Genomic DNA, 23374 nt, shown 5'->3' with positions numbered 1-23374 from the left:
GAGAAAGGACAGAGGGGGGGGATGGGCAGGGCCCTTTTAAAAGGGTCCACAGTGAATGTGGCTTCAGCTGAGGGCACAACCTGTCAGAACCCCAAGGACAGGCCAGTACAGATGCCTGAATACTAACACCTATGTTAAAAGAAGGTAAAGTACTGTATGCATCAGTGGAAAAGTGAAGCCTGAGCTGAGTGTAATGTAAGCACATAGGAAGGAGCCTAGATAAAAGAAACTTAATACACTGAGCAGTGGTGGTGCACACCTTTAATCCCAGCACTGAGGAGTCAGAGGAAGGTGGATCTATGTGAGTTCAAGACCAGCCTGGTCTACAGATGGAGTTCCAAGACAGGCTCCAAAGTTACAGAGAAAGCCTGTCTCGGGGGGGGGGGGGGGGGCCCCGCACACCAAAGGGGGGGGGAAAGAAACTTAATACTTACTAATACTCAGGTATTAGGATTGTTGGAGAGTTACCTTTTGAAATGTAAGTGAACCAGTTTGGGGAATAAATACAAGGATTTTATTGAATAAATTCAAAGAAGTGAGTTCTGTATTAAGTGGATTCAAAAACTGTCTTCACAGGCATGTACATTTAATGTCACACATGTGACACGTCAAGAGCACTTTAGCAGACACCAGCTGCTCCCTAACCTCTAAAATGAGTGTCTGGGGAATCAGCCACACTCTGCCTTAGTAGTCCTCTTTGAGAGTAACCTGGGCATTTTGTGAGTCATGTGTCAGAGTTTGCAGACATTTGTGTCTGTTTTTTACAGTAAAATATTTTAATATTAAAAAGAACATTGTATGACATGAATAATTATGATAGCGTATGTGAGCTATCAGGTTATTGGTGGCTAAAGAATAGTGTGTGTTTAAGGGGATAAAAATAATTTCAGTATTAACCAGGTAAATCCAGTGTAACTAGCTTTTAGAGTATGACATGACACTCTGTCTTTAATTTTGTTGTAGCTTCTCTTCTGAAAAAACTTGTTTTCCTGGGCTAGGGATACAGCTCGGTGCAGGTGTGAGGACTGGAGTTAGGTGGGCCTGTAGCCTCCTGGACTGTGTTGAACTGGCTTTAAATTTTTCCTACGCTGTGCTCTGCTCTATTTGTATGTTTGTTTGTTTTTGAGGCAGGGTTTCTCTGTGTAGCCCTGGCTGTCCTGGAACATACAGAGATCTGCCTGCCTCTGCCTCCTGAGTACTGGGATTAAGACATGGGCCACCATGTGTGGCTGGGGTTTGTTTTGTTTGTTTATTTTTTTGAGCTAGGCTGTGCTTTTTTTTTTTTTTTTTTAAAGCAGATACTGTTCTAGATCATTGATGAAGAAATGCATGCAAATATGAATGCCCTTTTTCCCTCCATTGTAATCTATTTAATTACTATTTCTAATTCCATTTGTGATTTATTTAAAAAGTTTGTTCTTTTAACACTTTAAGATTTATTCATTTATTATGTATACATTGTTTTGCTTGCATGGCCAGAAGAGGCACCAGATCTCATTACAGAGATGTTGTGAGCCATTATATGGTTGCTGAGAATTGAACTCAGGACCTTTGGAAGAGAGCAGGCAGTGCTCTTAACCACTGAGCCATCTCTCCAGCCCCTATTTTTTGAGACAGGGTTTCTTTGTGTAACAGTCCTGGCTGTCCCGGAACTTGCTTTGTAGATCAGGCTGGTCTTGAACTCACTGAGATCGGCCTGCCTCTGCCTCCCAAGTGCTGGGATCAAAGGCATGTACCACTAGTGCCTGGTTCCTTTTAACACTTAATTCCATTCTATGTATCACCTCAACCCTTAGGTTAATTTGTATTTCCCTGTAAAAATGTTTCCTGTTTAGTGGGCTATTCAGATAATTTGCTTTTATTCTTATCTTCAGTTGGTTGTTAATTGGTTTAAAATAGTAAAGTTAGGAGTTGACATATGGCTCAGTGGTTAAGAGCCCTTGTTGCTCTGGCAGAGGACAGAAGTTAAGTTTCTAGCACCCACCTGGTGGCCTACAACTATCTGTAACTCTTAATTCCAGGGGATCTGATACCCTCTTCTGATCTCTTTGGGCAGCAAACATGCATGTGGTTCACATATATACATGCAGGCAGAATATTCATGCACATAAAGGTAAAACTGAAATTTTTTTTACATTGCTAAGTCCAAACCTGTTATGTTTGGCACACAACTGGATAGAGTACTGTCATTCCAGAGGCTGAAATGGGACAATTGCCGTGAGCTCTAGGCCAGCCTGAGTGAGAATCTGTCTCAAGAAAAGGGATTAAAGGTGTGTGCCACCAACATCCGGCGATTAGGGGAGTTTTAAACATTAAAATTTTATTCATTTTTAAAAAGATAAGTATATATTTATAAGGTTTATTGTGATATTTTTATTTATAGACACTTTGTAAACTGATTTAATAGAGTGTATTAGCATCTGTTCCCTGAGTAACTATGTGTGTAGAACATAGTCTAGATTTGTAGCAGTTCTGCTATACCTAATAAATACGTTATTACTACAGTTACCATGCAGTACAGTGGATTACTAAAATTTACACATCCATTCTATACAGAACTCTTTCAATGACATCTTTTTCTAAATCCATTTCTTCCTTCCCTTCATTAATATTAACCACTCTTCTGCTCTTGAAATTCTGTGAGGTTGACTTTTAAGATTATTTCAAGACATGGTTTCTCTGTTTATCCCTGTCCTGGAACTCTCTCTCTGTAGACCAGGCTGGCCTCAAACTCAGAGAGATCTGCCTGTCTCTGCCTCCCAAGTGCTGGGACTAAAGGTGAATGCTACCGCTGCCTGACATCATGAAGCCTAATGTCTTCTCCTTGAGTTCTGTTCATATTGCCATACATGACAGAATAATTCTTTTAAAATGGTGTATGGCAGTGGTTCTTAACCTTCCTAATGCTGAAACCCTTTAATACAGTTCTTTATGGTTACTCCCAACCATAAAATTATTTTTGTTGCTACTTCACAACTGTAATTTTGCTGTTATGAATTGTAATGTGAATATCTGTTTTTCAATAGTCTTAAGCAACCCCTGTGAAAGGATTGTCTGATCCTCCATGGGTTGTGACTCACAAGTTGAGAACCACTGGTGTATGGTGTTCGTTTATACATCACATTTTCTTTTATTCATTTATTGGTGAATATTTAGGTTGCTTACTTATCTTGACTATTACCACTAATGCTGAAGTGAACTTGGGGAGGCAGATATGTCCTTGACGAATTGGTCAGTTCTTTGGACATACATGAAGTGAAATTGCTGGAACTTAAATATTATTTTTCTTTTAATGATGCATATAGTTGGAGTTTATTAAGAAAACGTAGTTTTCCCATCACTTGGGAGGCAGTGGCAGGCAGATCCAAGGGTGGTCTACATGGAAACTTCCGGGACAGACAGGGCTACATAGAGAACCCTGTCTCAAAACAATGACAAAAAAAGTATTGCATCTTTGTTGTTATTGTTGTTTGTTTTGTTTTTTGGATTTGTAACCTAGGATGACCTTGAACTCCAGATCCTCCTGCCTTCATCTGGATTATGGGCAGAGGCCACCAAGCTGAGTTTAGTTTTGTTTAAGACAATGCCTTGCTGTGTAGCCCAGGCAGGTTATGAACTCAGTCTTAACTCTTGCCAGCCTTTGAACTCACAGTGATCCTTCTTTTTCAGCCTCTTTAGTGCTGGGATTATAGGTTTGGAGCCATATACTCAGGATGAGAAAGGTTTTTTTTTTTTTTTTTTTTTTTTTTTTTTGGATTTATTTGTATCTATTATGTTCAGTGTTCTACCTGTAGGTGCAGGCCAGAAGAGGGCACCAGATCTCATAACGGATGGCTGTGAGCTACCATCTGGTTGCTGGGAATTGAACTCAGGACCTTTGGAAGAGCAGGCAGTGCTCTTAACCACTGAGCCATCTCTCAGCCCTCCCCCAGAAAGTTTTTAATCACTGATGTAAACATAGGCATTAGGGGAAGAGGGTCAGTAGAAAGTCTAAAGTGTTTAAGCTTTGAGACACTGGCCTCAACGGAAAAAAATTAAAGCTAACTGTATGAATGAACAATAAAAACAGTGTTAATTTGTCCTATCTTTTTTGTAAGGAGGCATGGATGCTGGAGCTTTGACTCTTTAGAAAACATAGTTTCCTGAAAGCAGTGGTGTGGTTTGCCTGATTGGCATTTGTAGAATTTGAAACCCTCCCAGGAATAATATTACAGGTTGCCTCATGTCCTTGAATTTTGTCAGCTATTTTTTATTGCACATTATAGCATTATTGCTGTAATCTGGTTTGGTTGATGATTTGCTTTTAGGCAGCATTTGGCCTTCTCAAACCATTTAATCATTTTTTGGGGTGGGGTGTGGGATGTTGGGGAAACAATCTCATGTAGCTTGGTTGGTCTGAAATTCTTGATAGTTCTGCCTCCACCTCAAAACCTGGGATTATAGCATGTAACACCATGCCTGTTTTTATACCTCTCGTCTTCATGTTCCACCAACATGAAACCTAGGGTCCTGTACATGAAAGACAAGCAGTCTGCCATTGAGCCAAATCTCTAGCCCCAATCTTTATTATTAATCGTGAAAAAGATAGGTTTTTGTTTGTTTGTTTGTTTGTTTTGATATTCAGAGTGAACTGGTGGAGTGGATCTTAAAAGCAAATATAAAACAAGATGTGCCTTTACCAACACAGCAGCATTTTGTAGATGGTATGGGAAATGTACATTATCCTCAGATTCCTTCTTGTGCCATCTAGCCCAGCTAATTTTAAACAGATCCCTCTGTTGGTTGTTCCCCTCTCCTTTTCAAAACAGGGTCTCAGTAGCTCCAGTTGTCCTCAAACCCATGATGATCTGTCTGCCCTACTGTTTCCAGTGCTGGGTGAGCCAGCATGCTTTACTATCTATTAGACACACCTTCTCTGTTTAACCCAGGTTGGCCTTAAACTCTATTTTTGTGTTACTCAGCCTCCTGAGTGCTGGAATTACAAGCATGAGCCACCAACCATCCTTGTTTGTTTGTTTGTTTGTTTGTTTGTTTTTAATAAACACAGGAAAAATTTTTATTTAAGATTCTGGAACCTTGGCCGGGCATTGGTGGTACATGCCTTTAATCCCAGCACTCAGGAGGCAGAGGCAGGAGGATCTCTGAGTTTGAGGCCAGCCTGGTCTACAAGAGCTAGTTCTAGGACAGCCTCCAAAGCCACAGAGAAACCCTCTGTGTGTGTGTGTGGGGGGGGATTCTGAAAACTTGTTGTATGCAACTGACATACAGGCTATAACATCTTGATTGCTGGACATGTGACTAGGTACTAGCATAGGATCTGCCCTAGCATGCAGAGAAAGGGCTACAAGCACCTGTTGTATTTCTTATATCAGAACATATCTGAACACTTCTGATACCAACGTAGTCTAATGATCTAGTATGAATGTCCTATAAGTCCCCCTTCTCCTTGCAAGGACATTATGTGGGAAGCACAGGGAGAAAGTAGTAAGTTCTGCCTGGATGTAGAAGAAGACTCATTTGAGTCCTAAAGCATGATGGATAAGGTTCTGGGGGTTGGATGGCATCTTTGCATAGAGAAATGTGCCTGTAGGCATATGACATGTGTGGAGATTGCAGGGAGTAAGAGGTGGCTGGAGTGGGGGGTGGGGTGGCCAGTAGTGAGCTGGGGAGAGTGTAGACAGCTATGAAAGTCTTACTAAGGAGTCTGGGTTTCTAAGAAGTTAGAATTTTGGTGTAGAAGGATGATTCCAGACTGGCCTGGGACTCAGGGTCCTAGAGCCTTTGCTTCCCAAGTGCTGGGGTTTCATAGTTAATGTATGAGTTTTTAATCTCCTTTTATAAAAGATGTTTTTAGTACCATCATGCATGTAGAGAAGAACATGAAAACTCATATACCAAACTGTTAACTTGAAAATTAATGGAGGAAGAGAGGAAAATGAGCTAAATGCTGCCATTGGAGTTAGAAAGGTGAGAATTTGGGACAATAAAGCGGTAAACTTGACTTAGTGTAATTAAATGTTGGGAACAAGATTGAGTGCAAGAAGAGTAGCTGCTTCCAGGATTGTGCAAACTAGTAACACATTTTACACTATATTTACTGTGTATATTTCTACACTATAACTCATTTGGTAGAAAGAACATCATAGTCTTTTGCATGTATTTTTATTCCAGTTTTTAAATTAAAATTTAAAATCACATTTATTTATTTATTTATTTCCTTTGTGCGCACGTGTGTGTGTGTGTGTGTGTGTGTGTGTGTGTGTGTGTGTGTGTGTGTGTGTTATGGTGCAGTATAGGGGTCAAAGGACAGACAGCTTGTGGGAGTAGATTCCTTTTCCACCATGTGAATTCTACCGATTGAACTCTGGTCCTCAGACTTGGAGGTGGCAAGCTCCTTTAGCCTCAGTCATCTTCCTGCCGTAGTTAAGTTTTTTACTTAATAGTGTGTCTGTCTGTGTGAATGTATGGAAATCAGAGGACAATTAGTTCTCTCTCCTTCACTCAGTTGCCAGGCTTGTTGGCAAAGTATATGCCTGCTGAACCATCTTGAAGGCCCTTTTCCTCATAAATTTTGCTTATTTTTACAACTTAGTTCAAGTAGTCCTTTCAACCATTTGTATTTTCATCATCTCTAAAACAAATTACATCTTCAGCCTTTCTTTTCTAAGAAGTAAGGCAAAGCACAGAAAAGAGAAGACATTCTAGACAGAGGAGATAGTGAAATAACCATGTAAAAAGGTCCAAGGGAGGACCCTGCCTTGTCCTCTGCAGTCCTGACTGGGAAGAAGTAATCTGAGTCTATTGATGTTGAGGAAACTGGTGTGTGGGCTAGATCATGTAGAGCCTGGTAATTATGGTAAGGGTTTTAATTCTGTCAAAGGTTTGAAGGGGGAGGGGGGATGCAATGATTAGGTTCAATTTACAAAAGAAATAACTGTAAGATAAGGTGCAGAATAGATTGCAATTGGAATTTCCTCGTTAGAGACTTAGCAAAGATGTCTTTAAACTTCTAGAGATACACTGGCTTAACCTATAAGGTACACGGATGACTATATATGTGAAAATTACTATCTGTAATATCAGTGATGGCCTCTAAGTGCTAAATACATTTAGCAAAATACTGAACCTGAGGCCAGATTCTGTTTGTAGTTAATTTGCTCTTAAACTTGATCAAGTCTTTTAAGTTGTGAGCTTCTTTATCTGTAAATTTAAGAAACATGTGTTTAACTTAATTGTGTTAATCGCTTAACTCTAGTTCACATATGGGCTGAGTCTTGCTGAGTCATTTTCTCAGACTGTGTGGGTGAGGCTTAATTAAAACCAGCTAAGAAAACTTAATGATACTCCATTCCTCTTCTGTAAAAGTGTTATTTCATGTATGTTTTATTTTTTGTGCCTCTGCCCCCATCTCCAGTTTTTCAAGAATCTCACTTGCTCTGTAGTCCAGTTGACTTGGAACATGCAGTCTACATGCCTAGCCTCCTTGGTGCTAGATTTGCAAATGTCTTTATACTTTCTGCAGCTGAACCATCTAAGGGTCTCTTTGGCAGTAGTAGCAGGCCCTAGCTAGTTGCATCAAATCTTTCTCTTTCAGTATTTTTAGAAATTATTTTATGTGTATGAATTTTTTGCCTGCATGTATGTTTGTGTCCCAAGTGTATGCCCGATGCTCATGGAGGCCAGAAGCCCTGGAACTAGAGTTGTAGATGGTTGTGAGCTGCATATATAGATCTGGAGGGTGGTGTGTGTGTGTGTGTGTCTGTGTGTGTGTGTGTTTGTGCGCGAGTATAACCCTGGGTGACCTAGAACTCCCTATAGTAGACCGTACTGGCCTTAAACTCAGAAATCCAACTGCTTCTGCTTTCCAAGTTCTGGGATTAAAGGCATGTATCGCCATGCCAAGCTGATTTCTTCCTTTTTAATTCATATATATATTCATATATATAATTAATTATATATAAATATATATATATATATATATATATATGATTTATTAGTGCCTGTGAACATGTGTACATAGCCCCTGGAGCTGAATTTACAGGCAGTTCTGAGCCATCTGCCATGACTGCAGGGAACTGTACTGAACAGGTCCTCTGCAAGAACATGCACCTAATGGTTGAGCCATATCTCTAGCCCTAATTTTATTTGTAATTATATGTGTGTGTCAGGGGTTCCTGTGTGCCTATGTATGAATATGTGCAGGTGCTTGTGGAGGCCAGAGGCATTGGATACTTTGGGTCTGAAATGAGAGGAGAAGGTTGTGAACTGCACAGTGTAACTGCCTGATGTGGGTGCTGGGAACTGAGCTGGAGTTGAGTTCTCTGTAAAAACAGTATATACTCTAACCTCTGAACCTCTCCAGCCCCTACAGAATTAAAAAATAATAATAATAATATAAGACTTTTGAGCATAGCTAGAGAATAGTAGCAAGGCATTCAAAAAATCTTAACTATCCAGTCCTAGTTGCAGATACCTTTAATCCTGGCTACTTGGAAAGTTGGAACTAGATGGTCCCAAGTCCAAGGTCTGTCTGGGCTATATATCACTTCAGTGCCTGTTGGAGCAACTCAGGGAGATCTGTCTCAAAAGGAAGCAATAAAATAGGCTGGAGATAGAGAAATTATTTTGTCCAGCTTGTCCAGCTTGTGTATGGCTCTGGGATCACTTTCCAGTCTGCCAGCAACAATAATTTCTGTTTCCAGTTTTTGAGATGGTCTCATGTAACCCAGGCTGTCCTCAAATTCATCCTTCTACTTCCATCTCTCAAGTGCAGGGATCAAAGTCGAGTACCTCCATACCTGACTTTATTTTGGGGTTTTGAGACTAGGTCTCTTTAGCCTGGAACTCGTACATGTGACTTAGGTCTTGGCCTCCTCAATGAGTGCTGTGGTTACAAATTACAGGCATGAGCCACCATACTTAGCATGGTCAGATATTTTTGATAACAGTCTTGTTTTGGGAAAGCTGTATGTCATTCTTTACATTGTCTATTACATTGAGCTAAACTGGACAGCTATATATTTTTATTTTGGAACTCTTTGGACTTGAAATTATGCATCCTTGGCTTTATCATAGGACCAGCCTGCATGGTCTCCTGGATTTTTAACAATGCACAGAAGATGCACTTTTGCTCTCCTACAATGAGAGTTTGCTGCAGGATGCTAGGTTTTCAAGTGCAATAGAGAATGGTGCAGCAAGGATCAGATACTAGATGAAGAAGAAATCTAATTTTATTTAGGTTTGGCCACTTTCTAAATAGGCATATAAACTTTTATAATCATGTAGTAAAGTTTGTATTATGTTGAGCCTCAGTTTCTTTTGGATTTGGTTTTGTTTCTTTAGGAATACTTAGAAATTTCTGGATTGCTTTTTCTTTCTGTGGTCCTTTCACATAGTAATGAAGATGGCAAAATATAGCCATTGCCATTGTACCAGGTATAAGAGGCGGCTTGGTGGCACGTGTTGATAATGTGACAAGTGCACCATAGTTAGGTCTTGACTGTGGTGATAGAAAGCTTTGGGACTAGAGACATTTAGAGGCTGGCTCCACCTAAATTTCATTATCTATACTGCTCTGCACCCAAAAAAATGTCCATAAGATGGACTGGTGGCAAATGCCTGTAATTCCAGCACCTTAGAGACTGAAGCAGGGAGAGACCATTGTGAGTTCAAGGCCAACCACCAACCAACCTGTCTTACATGACAAGTACTAGGTAGGCCAGTGCTAAGTAACAAAACCGGCTGTCCCTTAAAACAAACCCCAGAAAAAAAAGGGGGGGAGGGTTGTGGTAAGCCCTGACCTTTGTGTGCCTGTTTTTGTGTGAGTACACTGGAGTCATCGTGAAACAGCTGCCTCATTGTGAGAGTGGAGAACTTCTTCCAAAGAAAAGCACCTTTGAGACAGTTGGAATTAACCTTTTTTTTTTTTTTTTTTTTTTTTTTTTTTGTGATAACAGTGTTTATTCAGACTTGAGGACTTAGCTGATGCTTTCTCAAATGAATCAAGTGACAGTATTTGCTGCTGCTGATAAAAATTCATGCTTTACAGTTGTGGAAATCTTGTGTGATCCTCTGGGGCACATTTCCTCTAGACTTGAATTTTCTCCTTCCAAGCATGGTGGCTCATGCCTGTAATCTAACACTTGGTGAAGGGGGAGGGGTGCTGGAGGACCGATATGCGTTAAAGACTGGCTTAGACTATAGAGTGAGACACTTGTCTAAAACAAAACAAAAATTAAAAATCTGGTAAGTTCCACAGTGATAATAAACATGCCCCCCCCCATACTGTAATAAAATGTTGTCAGCATTTTAAGGAACTTGTAACTCAGACTTGTAATTCCAGATGGCCAGTACATGATGTTGAGAATCATATATGGCAAGAAGACCCATTGAAAGTATGAAGTGACTAATGAGTTTTAGTGTAGTAATACGTGAAAAGTTCAGCAATAGGGCTTCAGATTCCAGATTAACTATCTTTAAGAAATGACCACTAAGGATAGTGGTTGTGACACACACTTTAATCTCAGAACCTTGGAGGCAGAGACAGGTGGATCTCTGAGTTCTATGCCAGGTCTACAAGTTGAGTTCCCAGATATCCAGGGCTGTTAAACAGAGAAACCCTAAGAAGAAGAGAAAGAAAAAAAAAAGAAAGAAATGACCACTGGGCGTGGTGGTGCAGTACTCAGTAGGCTGGGGCTGTACCACTAGAATTAGAATCCTAGAAGCCAGACTGGTCTGTTTTGTTGTGCTAAGAAAAATAGAATTATCTAAATGCAAAACTCTTCCCTTTCCAGATACATATCTGTGCACAACTAGACTTTGTGACTTTATATTCTTTATGCTTCAGCCAAGCATACATTCTGTAGCAAACTGAACAAAGAAGTACCTAAACCTCACTGCTGTCTGTCAGGGTAAACATCAGAGTTACAGAACTTTAACATCATGCTACCTTTCTCACAAAGTTTATTTTTGTTTTGGATAATGTTATTTTTTAATAAAAATGTCATTTATGTTAATATGCAGTATGTTTATTATTTTCAGACATGCTAGTCAGGTGCTTAAAGTCTTCTTAGTTTTAGTTTTTAGCATGGTAAATACAAATTGGCATAAACCACAGGCAAAAGCTTAACTGGGTCCTCAGTAATTTGAGGGTGTAAAGGACAGAACAAAAATTATGGGAGTTTACATGCCTCTTTTCTTTACTTCTGTATACACGTTGAAGTCATGAAATGTTCCTGAGAAACAGATTTGTGCTGTCTGTGTCCCATCAGAAAACAAACATCACTCTAGGAAAAAAGGTTGGGCGTGGCAACACAGGCCTACTATCTCAGCATTCTGGAGGTAGAAGTAGAATGACTATTCCAAGTTTGGTATACACAGCAGGTTCCAGACTAGCCAGACTTTAATGAGATCCTGACTCAAAAAACTGAAAAAGAAAAGCCTGATCTACAGATAGAGCTCCAAAACAGCCAAAGCTACACACAGAGGAAACCCTTTCCCAAAACAACAGCAACAAAAAGACAAAAACAAAAACAACAACAAAAAAACTAATAAGAAAAGAGGAATTATTTTTTCTTCTTTTTTTTTTTTTTTAAAGATTTTATTTATTTATTATATATACAGTCTTCTGCCTGCATGCCAGTAGAGGGCACCAGATCTCATTCAAGGTGGTTGTGAGCCACCATGTGGTTTCTGGGAATTGAACTCAGGACCTCTGGAAGAACAGTCAGTGCTCTTAATTGCTGAGCCATCTTTCCAGCCCCGAAAAGAGGAATTAATAGTGGGTTAAGAGTGAGATTGTTTCAAAATTGGTGGGAAGCCTGGGGTGGAAGAACAAGTGGACCCACCCTCTGTGGCTGCAGCTCTTAAGCATGTACTTAATTAACCTCTTGTTGAGCTGTTGGAGGCATCCTTTCTATTCAGCTAGGCATGGGAGGCTCAAACCTGTAGACTGAGCTTGTGAGTTCAAGACCAACCTGGACAAGGCTTCATCTTAAAACAGACATTTTTTTTTTTTTCATTGCTGTGACTGATGTACTGTTGAAACAATGCCGTGTGCTGGACTACCCACTACTGTTGCCTATAAGTAAAGGCAGAGCCACTGGGTCTGTTGTAGACCCAGAATCAGATGCTTGCTTTTTTTTTTTTTTTTTTTTTTTTTGTTTCATTTCCTTGCTATCCAGAACCAGGCTTTCAGAGTTGGTACTGTAGATGATACTAAAAGCTTCATACAGTTAACAGGTAAAGTGGGTTTTCAGGTTTTTTTTCTTGTGTGTGTGTGTGTGTGTGTGTGTGTGTGTGTGTGTGTGTGCCTGCCTGCGTGCGTGCGTGCACACCCTTGCAAGCACATGTGTATTTGGGCACACATGCCCGTGTTTGTATATACATGGAGGCCAGAGGAAGATGTCAGATATCCTACCAGCTCTGCCTTACTCCCTTGAGACAGAGTCTCTCACTGGACCTGGAGCTTGCCATTTTTCATCTAAACTGGCTGACCAGTAAGCTCTGGGGCTCTCCTTGTCCCTCTCCACTCAGTGAGGGCTTTACAAGCTACAGCCAGCTTTTATGTAGACATTGGGAATCCAGACTCAGGTCCTCAAGCTTGTACAGAAAGCACTCCTACCCATTTACCCATCTTCCCAACTCGATAGTTTTTTTTTTTTTTAAACAATTGATTAAGTGACTGAAGCAATGGCATAGTGGTTAAGAGCACTTGCTGCCCTTCCAGAGGACCCGACTAACTTCTGTTCCCAGCACTCATGTCGGACGGTTCACAGCTGTGTTGTAACTCACGATGCCTTCTGCACCTGCACTCACACATGCACATATGCGCGTGTAGATACACATACCTATCCATAATTAAAAACAGCACAAAGAAATATTCTTAGGAAAACCAACGATTAAATCAATTCATTAAAATAGCTGTCTAGGCTTCTTCAGTGACGACTTCAAGCTCTATTCCTGACTCAGTACAGATAGAAGTAATCTTAACAATCAATCACTTGCTGGGCGGTGGTGGCACACACCTTTAAACCCAGCACTCAGGAGGCAGAGTCAGATGGATCTCTGTGAGTTCGGGGCCAGCCTGGTCTACAAGAGCTAGTACCAGGACAGCCTCTAAAGCCACAGAGAAACCCTGTGTCAAAAAAACAAACAAAAAACTTAATAAAAAATAAATAGAAAAAGAGAGAGCTATGAAAAATGGCATTGGGATTTGGATTTTATCTGGTAGAAGTTTAAGAGCAAGAATGACATGATGAGAAAGAACAGCATTAGAAGACCAGATGGTGGGAAATGGGGGCATGAAACAAGAGGACACCAGGAGACTGCTTTGGAGGCTGTTAGTTTGAGCATGGGATGATGGGATGACAGGAAAGACATTCTAAAGAGTGTTTTTATTGTTATTGTTATTTTAAGACTTTGGATTGTGAGTGGGGATTGAAAGCAAATCAGGTGACTCAAGATTTTAAAACTCATTTATAGTGAATTTGTGTAGTTGGGATTGGAAACAGATGATTGTTTCCAATTGTTCTAGAATCTAGAAAGGGTGAGAAATGTGCTTTCAGAAGTATTGAATTTGATGGAGAATTAATGGCAAGGCTTAGGGTGGTTTTCTTCATGGGTGTATTCTATATTTTTCTTCTACAAGTGATAATATTTTTCACTCTAAGACAGGCTCTCACAATAAAGCTCAGGCAGGCCTCAAATACACTATACACTGACACTTTCATACTCTAACCAAAGAAATAATGCAAGAGGATACATGACATTCATTGGGCTCTCATTGAGAAAGTGTTCCCCCAAAAGGGTAAAAGACTGCTTAGCATTGATTTTTCTTTTTGTTTTTAAATTTATGTGCATGCGTGTTTTACCTGCACGTGTGTCTGGCACCATGTGTATGCAGTGCCTGCGAAGGCTAGAAGAGGGGGTGTTGAATCTCCTGGGACTAGAGTTACAGAGTTGTGAGCTGTCATGTGGGTGGGTGCCGGGAATCGAACCTTGGCTTCCTCCTTATTCACCTAGCCGTCTCACTACCCCCAACTGCTTAACTTTTAAAAGCAAAAAGGTTTGGGGACTTCCAGTTCTGATCAATACAAAGTAACTAGTACACAACCATTGTTCTAGCCATAAATAGCTAGGAAAATGGACAAAGCATACGAAACAACTGCTCCCTGTGAAAAGGAAGAAAAAATAAATAAATTAGGCCCTGTAATCTCCTCAGGTTTCTGTCTGAAACTGTATTCCAGTGCACAGTTCAAGCAGAGAAAGGCAGTCTTCTCAGGCCAAGGGAATAAAAACAAAGTACAGGCTGGATGGAAGGCAGGAATTTGTAGGGCTGACTACCATAAAAGATAAAGAGTGAGTTAGAAATCTCCAGAAGAGCCTTCTGTCTGGCTGACTTTGGGTGAGGCTTATGGGCTGGGGAGGTAACTATGAAGAACTTGGTAGGCATTATTAGCCCCTACAGGTTGGGAGACAATCTAGTTTATAATATGCTAAGGAGATCCTTATCATTAAGTATAAAGTAACCCAAGAAAAGACCATTTTAGCCCTGCCCTAACGGTGAATGGGAAGGGTAGAAAAAAGAAAAGGGGGCCTATAAGCCTTCAAAAGATCAAGGTCGGGTTGAGGAGTAGTTGAGTGGTAAAGGACTTGCATACCATGCAGGATTCTGTTCCCAGGGTCACATTGTAAGCAAAAAAGATTAAGCCAGTTCACAATTATCTGCCACAAGGGAAAAAAACCCAATGTTGAAAACAGTCTGTATACCATTATAATCAGGTGTGGTGGTGCACACCTGCATTTGGGAGGTGCAGAAAGATCAAGAATTCAAAGCCAGCCTTGGCTTTGTTGTTAGAGAGTTCAAGGCCAGCCTTGGCTACGTGAGAGTCTGGGACAAGAATCTAAAGGGTTAAGGCTAACATGGGCTTCTCTACTTAGTACGTTCAAGGCCAGCCTGCATTGTTGAGATCATTTCTAAAATTAAAGGTCATGCCAGGCGGTGATGGCAGTGATGCACACCTTTAATCTCAGTACTTGGGAGGCAGAGGCAGGGGGATCTCTGTGAGTTTGAGACCAGCCTGGTCTACAATAGTTCCAGGATAGGCTCCAAAGCCTCAGAACCCTGTCTCGAAAAACAACGACGACAACAACAACAAAAAACAAAATAAAAATAAAATTAAAGGTCATTAACAAACTATATAAAGTAAGCCCATATTAATAAAGAAATATGAAAATATAACCTTTGGCTAGAGAAAAATTAGTTGGTGGATCCAGAAATGAAAAAGATGATAGGTTTAGAAGAACAGTTTAGTGAAATATGAAATACTTAAAGGAAAGCCTGATCAGGACATTACTGAAAGGGGAAAGAAAAAAAGACCCAGTGGAACTTCTAAACTGAAAGATTCGGGATTTGAAATGAAAAGTTCAGTCAAGATTCTCTAGCAAATTATACATTCTTGAAGAAAAAGAAAGAAAAGTTAATAGAAACTATTTACAGGTCAACAAACAAAAATCAAGCAGTGTTGTCTGGGACAATGTCACTGGTCTAATACACATGTCATAGGAATCCAGGAAAAAGGTGGTTTGATAAATAATGGCTGAAGAATTTTCAAATACAATAAATGCCTATAGGCGCTACTGGACCGTGGTAGGATGAATACAAAGAAAAGAGCACCAATACACATCCTATTGAAATTATTGAAAACCAAAGTTTTAAAAGGTATGGTATAGGGCTGGAGAGATTGTACTGTGTTTTAGAGTACTTGTTGCACTTACAGAGGACCCCCATTCTATTTCTAGCATCCACCCATGTTTATTTGGTTTTTTGAGACAGGGCTTCTCGCTGTTAACAGCTCTAGCCGTCCTGGAACTAGGTCTGTAGACCAGGCTGGCCTTGAACTCACATAGATCCTCCTGCATCTGCCTCCCAAGTGCTGGATTAAAGGCTCGTGCCTCCACTACCTGGTATTTCCCCCTTTAAAATAGTAGAACTGAAACAAGGGCTGTACATTGTGCATGTAGTCTACAACTGAATTATGCCTCCCAACTCTTTCCTTTAGAGTGTGGGAATAATAATGTGGAGTAGGGTTGTTTAGAGCATTTAGTGGTAGTCCAGGCAGAGATTCTTGGAGCAGTGCTAAGCACACCGTGAAATTTTGACTAAGCTATTGTTAATATATGAAAGGTTCCTTATTCTTTGATATACTATCAAGACACTTGTTTGCATGCACATACAGGTTAAAAACAAAAAAAGAATGTCCATATTTGAAAGTGGCCTTTTTGAAATACTGTTAGTGTGCTATTTGTGAAAAAACCGAGGCTAGAACCGGCTTTCTTAAATTCTAGACCAGGAGACATACAAAGGTGACTGTATTTGATATTTAATCCCTCTCAGAGACACTTGATTTTACTTGAAAGAAACCATAAATGTTGACAATTAGTCTGTAAACTGATACACTTCAGCTTGCTGAAGCTATTGCACAGGTGCCTGCGCTGATTATTGCACAGCACAGTGGCTGGAGAGTGCACTTAGTCTTCCTGCCACTGGATGGTGCTTGTGTGACATTGAAGTCGGATAGGGTTGCTGGCCTTGAATGTTCAATGCCTCTGAGTCCCTAGCAATGCTATCATGGGCATGGGCTACCATATGCAGCTAAAGTATGTTTTCTGATGTTGTTTCTGTCTTGAGCAGCTGAATATTGACACACGTTTACTGTAGTAAATGAAATACTCTTTTAAACTGAATCTCAGAATGAACAGGAAGTAAAAATTCTGTTTTTACATAAGCATAACCTGGGGGGGGCATTTCTCATTGGATCTAATCCTGTATTTGTTTCAGCAGATGACAAGATTTGCAGTATAATCTGGTTATTCCTCTTGACATAATCTTAGAGGGTTATTGGAATGTTTTCCTGTCTTCTCTAGGCAGCTGAGCTGGTTATTTATTTTTGCTCTGGTCCCTAAATTTAAAAAAAAAAAAAAGGTGATTTATTATTTTATATGCATGTGTGTTTTTGACTGCATGCATGTATGTCATCACATGTGTGCTTAGTGTCCACAGATGTCAGAAGAACTCATTGGGTCCTCTGGAACTGGAGTTACAGACTGTCATGAGCTGCCATGTGGGTTGTTGGGAATCAAACCCCCATCCTTCTTAACTGCTAGGCAATTCTGAGTCTTGATCCTTCAATTTTATCCTAAGCTTTTCTCCTTAATTTTTCATGCTAAGCTATATATTGGGCATAAAAGGGAATATAAAAACTACATGCTGGTATAGCAAAAGTATTTACTTAGGAAAAAGTTAAGAACTATAAAGTTGTCTTTGTAAGCTGTTTGTGGTGGCATACACCATAATCCTTGCACTTGGAAGAGGATAGAGAGTTTGAGATCAGTGTGAGCTTTACATAACCAGACCGTATGTCAAAACAAAATAGATTGTGACTATAGGAGGAAAACTGGAGTGGCCCTGCTAAGAAACATGAGTGTCTTTGTTTAAAGCATGCACCACCACTGCCTAGCTTGGATATCCTTGTTTATACACAGTGATGATCCAGTTGACATTTTACATGTGGTAGAGAAGGTATACTTGGAAATATGCCTCCTTGGTTAACCTAATTTTTATTTCTGTTGATGTAGCAGGTACAACAACAAATCCTTACCCCCGTGCCCAACTTGTTTTGCCTTTCTCAGACATTTTTGGCTTTTTCTGTTACTAGACTTTATTTCTCTAACCTAAAAAACAAAAATTTCAGGAACCCATTCTGTTATGGAACATAAGTATTCAGTACCACAAAGTGGTCCTGGTACCTTATTGTTCCCTTGTCAAATAATAACAAATGTATGCCAGGTGATGACACACACCTTTAATCCCAGTACTCCAGAGGCAGAGGTAGGCAGATCTCTGAGTTCAACAGAGTGAACTCTGGTCTACAGAGTGAGTTCCAGGACAGCCAGGCTGTTATACAGAGAAACCCTGTCTCAAAAAACCAACACACACACACACACAAAAAAAAACCAAAAACCAACCAACCAAACAAACAAACAAAAAAATGTTTTGGTCAAGTGCTTAACCAAGTAGTGCACTGTAGTTGCATTTTCTTTCTTGGATACCTTTAGTTTATTGTCCCTTCTTTTTTTACAGACACTTAGATTTTCAGGTACTCTCCTGGTTTTTGTAGATTGTATTGCTATTTCCTCTTCCATAATCTACTCCTAGGCCCAGTGGACATCCCCCCACCCCCCCAGATCTCTTGTAGCTCTGACTGACCTTGAACTTGCTATTTGGCTAAGGCTCTGCTGCCTCCTGAGTGCAGTGTGTCTGCCTCAGATTCTGGGCTTGATAGTGTGGAGCACCCTTCTTGAAAATGATTTACTTCTCATTGTTCTCCAGGCCAGTTTGATCTGTCCTTTTCATCACTGATAGCAACTTCCTATCTTCCTCTTTCTTGGTTTGGTAAAACTATCTCCTTGTAGCTGTCTCTGCAGGATGCATATGTATAGAAATTCTCACTGCCTCAGAATGCTTGTAATCAAGTAGAAGGAAACCTAAAGATAAACAGAAGAAAGTGTATAAAGATTGATGTGCACATGTATGCCAGAGCCACAGAAAAATAGGAAATTTAAAGAACGGTCAGATGATTGAACTATAATGTCCTTCGGAGAAAGGGAGAGGAATAGTCGTCGGAGATTTAGGATTAGAAAATGATTTTTACCATAAATGGCTGGTCTTGAGTAGAGATACTCGGTTTTGAGAAGGTTCCTGCCTGGTGTTGGTTACATGTCAGAGAAAGCGAAGAGTCAGCTCTGTTCCAAGCAGGCTGTCTCTTGCTGGTAAACTCCTGGGTGTGGATCATCTTCTTTTGAGTAGGTGTCCATCTGTCCTGCAGGCCAGGAGACCTGTAGCTTGAGGTTTCCCACCTGTGCTTGAACAGCTTTCCTGATTATTTGCTATCATTGCTCTGGGTGGAGCTAGGCTGAATTTCTTTTGGAAAAATGTTAGAGAGTTCTCAATTCTCAGACTTTCTGCAGCTCATCCTGTTGTGGTGCCATTCTCTGAGGACCCCAATTATTTGCTATCTCATGTCTGAGAATAGCTTTGATTTAGTATTGGTGGGACATTGAAAATACTTGGTGTGTCTGTGTTCATCTGTGTACATGTGGTGTCCAGAGACCTAATTTTTTGGGACAGCATCTTTTACTAACCTTGAGTCCCTGACCCAACTAGTGCCAGGGCAACAAACATGTATTGCCACATTTGGCATTTTGAGTCCTTGAATCTGAACTCAGGGCCTCATGCTTGGACAATGTGGTGGTTAGCTTTAATTGTCAATTTGACACAACCTAGAGTCAGCTGGAAAGACAGTCTGAATCAGGGACTGTCCTGTGTACGTGTCACTCCATTTATTGACACAGGAAGACCGGCCCTGTGGGAAGCACTGTTCTCTAAGCAGAGGATTCTGGGCTCTGTAAAACCAGAGAAAGGGAGCTAAGATGAGCGAGCAAGTGGGGTGTGCAAACATGTCTCCCCACTTTGGACTGTGGATGTGATGGGACAGCTGCTTTAAGCTTCTGCCACTGGGACTCTGTTCTGGTCGACATCACCTAGAATTGTGAGCTAAAGTAAGCCATTCTCCTGCTTTTCGTCAGGCATTTGTCAACACAGCAAGCCATTTACTCACCAAGCTTGCTGACTCTCGTACTGCTTTGGAGATGTTTAAATTGTGCTTTAAGTGACTTTTTTTGTTGTTGTTGTTCTCTGCAAGCACAAGCTTTCTCCTGGTGTTTTCTGTAATGTGTCTTCGTATAAGTCATACTTTATTCATGTACTTGATGAGTCTTAAGTTTTAGAGAGCTAGTGGTACATGTTGACTAAATGTGGTCCTGAAAGAAATTCAAGCAGTTTAGGGTGGTGTTTCTTTTTAACTTTTTAAAATTTAGTTTTATTTATGTGTATAAGTTTTTTACCTTATTCCCCCCACCCCCATGCCATATCTATGCAGTGCCTGAGGAGGCCAGAAGAGAGCACCAGATACCCTGGATCTGGAATTAGATAGTTGTGAGCCACCATATGGGTGCTTGGAATTAAAGTGGGTCCTCTGGAGGAGCAGCCAGTCTCTTCGGCCCACAGGGTGATGTTTTTCTCTTTGACCAATTTGACTCATGAATTTCTGAATGTTTTAAAATTTTTCCAGGTTCCTTTTTGTTAGTGACTTCCAGTTGAATTTATAGAATCAGAACACAAACATTGTATAATTTCAGTACATGTAAATATATTTTATTGTGATACCTGTTCATTGTGTGCTGTAAGTAAGAGTGTGGAATCCTGGCACTTAGAAGGCAAAGGCAGGTAGAGCTCTGTGAGTCTATATAGTCAGAGTATTGTCTCAGACAAACAAAAAACATGTGTGGGGATGAGAATGAGTAGGGATTTTTCTATCTATATTATTAAAAATGATTTTGTTAAATAAATAGGCATTCAAATTTCAAACAAAAGTATTAAGTATTTGAATTTTTTCTTATTTCCTAGCTTGCAGAAGCTATTTCTGTATAGTTATTGTTCCTATCAGGCTGGATCTAATATTCCTCAATTCAGGTTGTGGACACATGTATTCATGGACATTTATTCTTAGTGTATGTGACAAGCAAACAGGTTTCAAAAGTATAAGCATTTGTCTTCAGAAAATTTTATTGTTGCCAAGTATAAAGCAGCAATTACAATTTACCTTCTTTGTGTTACAGGAATAGACTTTAAGATCAAAACAGTTGAACTACAAGGAAAGAAGATCAAGCTACAGATATGGTAAGTGTCAAGCTTACTTCATGTGTTGGTGTCAGTTGCTTAAGGTTTCTGGAGAGATTCCCCTTTGCCATTTGTTTAGTGTCTTCTAGACTGCCCTCCTGAAACAAGTAACCAGTGACTTACAGGAAGTAAAACATTGCCTTTGCCATCACAGTCCATGCACTGTCTGTGCCTAGACTGTCTAACCTGAGTAGTGCCAAGAGCACACAGCTCAGCCAGCCCCACATGTGGGGCTGAGAGGGAAGGAGCTGCTTTGTAGCACTCCTTTCATGATGTGTCATTGGGAATAATAGTATTTTATAACATTCTCTCCTCTGTGCATCTTTTATTTTATGCAGGAAAATTCTGATACTGGCTCATAATTTAAGAACTTCAATCATAAAAAGAAAATAATTTTTCAGATATTTAACATCAGTTTTGTTTATGGGGCTGAACCTACAGCACTGGATTAGACTTGGACTTGTGTGTCTGTGAGAGGTTCTAACTTCATCAGCAGATAGGCAGCTCTAGCCTAGAGGTAGTGAGGCAAGAAGCCTTTTCTCTTGGTTTGAAGTAGGTTGTTGGAGAGATGGCTCAGTGGTTAAAACACAAACTCTGCAGAGGATCCAAGTTCAGTTCCCAGCACCTACATTAGGCAGCTCATAAGCCACCTGTAACTCTAGCTCTGGGGAATTTTGATACCTTCGGCCTCTGCAGGTACACACACACACACACACACACACACACACACACACACACACACACACACACACGAAAATTAAATAAAAAATAAAACACATGGTGGAGGCTGGGTAATGCAATGAGAATCCATGTGTCCATTTGTGGAACTCAGGATAGCATAGGTAGAGGAACCCAGGTTGAACCCAGCATGGTATCTGTAATCCCAGTTTGGGAGAAGTGGAGACAAGATGATCAGGAATTCAAGGCTACATACCAGGTTCCAGGAGAGCCCTGGCTACATGCTACCATATTTTTAAAAACAAACAAGGGAGCCTGGTCATTTTGGTAAGTGAAAAGTGTAAATGTATGAAGTATACAAATTAAACTGGGGCACAAAAAACTTTAAAAAATTAACTTGGGTTATGGGAGGCCATAATTTAGCCCTTTTCATCTGTAAATTCCTACCCTCTTCCCTTCTTGGAACACTGTTTCCTGTATAATGATTTGACTATTTCCCTAACTCTCTATGAAGGTTTTTTTTTTGTTTTGTTTTTCGAAACAGGGTTTCGAAACAGGTAGCTTTGGAGCCTATCCTGGCACTCACTTTGTAGACCAGGCTGGCCTCGAACTCACAGAGATCTGCCTGCCTCTGCCTCCCAGTGTTGGGATTAAAGGGGTGAGCCACCAACGCCCGGCCCTAACTCTCTATGATTGATCACCCCATTATTTAAAATTTTACCTTCTTGTTTTGATCTGTTATCAGCTTCTAATCCAGCTCTCATAACAGAGAAGTTTGTTTTTCTTATATAAAAATACTTTGGCACTAGGCCGTGGTGGCGCAAGCCTTTAATCCCAGCAGTGGGGAGGCAGAGGCAGGCGGAGCTCTGTGATTTCGAGGCCAGCCTGGTCTCCAGAGTGAGTTCCAGGACAGGCTACAAAGCTACACAGGGAAACCCTGTCTCGGGAAAACCAACCAACCAAACAGAAAAAAAAAACTCTGAGGTAGCTACTGGTGCAGCCCTAGTCTTCTGTTAGAGACTTTGGTGTGAATTTTCACAGTGGTCAGTGTAATTCCAAGAGGGAGATTCTGGTCAGTCCCTGGGGCAGGAGTGGAGGATGTCAATGAAGTGGCTGTGGGTCTTGGAAATAGTGTCTCAAGTGACCTTGGCAAAGTTGGTGGGTGACAGTGTTGTGTTCATCTGTCCTACAAAATGGTCTTTGATACATACTGTTAGAAGGAATTTCTTGGACACAGGCTGAGATGAGGCCATGCCAGTGCAGAGTTTCAGTGACCAAATACCTCGAAAAAGACTCTAGGCACCTCTGGATGATGGAAATGTTGACCAGGAAAATGGCTTTATGGTTGACAGTGGCTAAAGAAGCATTCAGAACCCTGGTAAGCATAATTGTTGCAATTCCTCATGGCCAAAAAAAAAAAAAAAAGAATCCTTGAACCTGGCCTGTTTGCTATCATGAGTCTGTTCCTGCACTGGCGCCCCTAGGGGCTGAGGAGCTGGCTCAGTGGTTAAGATTTTGCTATACAAACAAGAGGACCAGCGTTAAGGACTCCAGAATGCACATGAACAAGGATGGTGGCAGCGTTGGCCTCTAACTCCAGTCTGGAAAGGTGGAGATTGGCAAGCCTGGGTCTGCTTCAGTGACCCTGTCTCCATGAATCCTGTGGAAGATCAGTCAAGGCTGATGCCCGCCATCAACCCTGGGCCTCCACACATATTCATGCACACCACAGACACACAAAAACAGGAAAAGGGGGGGGGGGACCCTCTCCAGGACATCCCTGTTTCCCCCAGGAAAAAAACTGATGGGTTTCTTGAGGGATAAGGAGAAGGGATCCATCTCCTCCAGGACCTTGATAGCCGTGGTCTTGGTCTTGTCTCCATGTGTTCTGTAGCC

At 40.8% G+C, this 23374-nt stretch overlaps 1 protein-coding gene across 1 annotated transcript in view; it reads left to right on the top strand.

The window, feature by feature from the left end:
• Positions 1-23374, top strand: part of Rab10 (RAB10, member RAS oncogene family) — a 50631-nt gene that overhangs the window by 12999 nt on the left and 14258 nt on the right. The window contains exon 2 of the mRNA XM_027424532.2: positions 20740-20800. Within this exon, the coding sequence (XP_027280333.1) occupies positions 20740-20800 (61 nt within the window). The remainder of the gene's footprint in view (positions 1-20739; positions 20801-23374) is intronic.

Source organism: Cricetulus griseus, chromosome 7 (genome assembly GCF_003668045.3).
Source record: "Cricetulus griseus strain 17A/GY chromosome 7, alternate assembly CriGri-PICRH-1.0, whole genome shotgun sequence".
Classification (NCBI taxonomy): Eukaryota; Metazoa; Chordata; class Mammalia; order Rodentia; family Cricetidae; genus Cricetulus; species Cricetulus griseus.
Note: the sequence above shows the minus strand (reverse complement) of the source record. Positions and strands in the feature narration are given on the sequence as shown.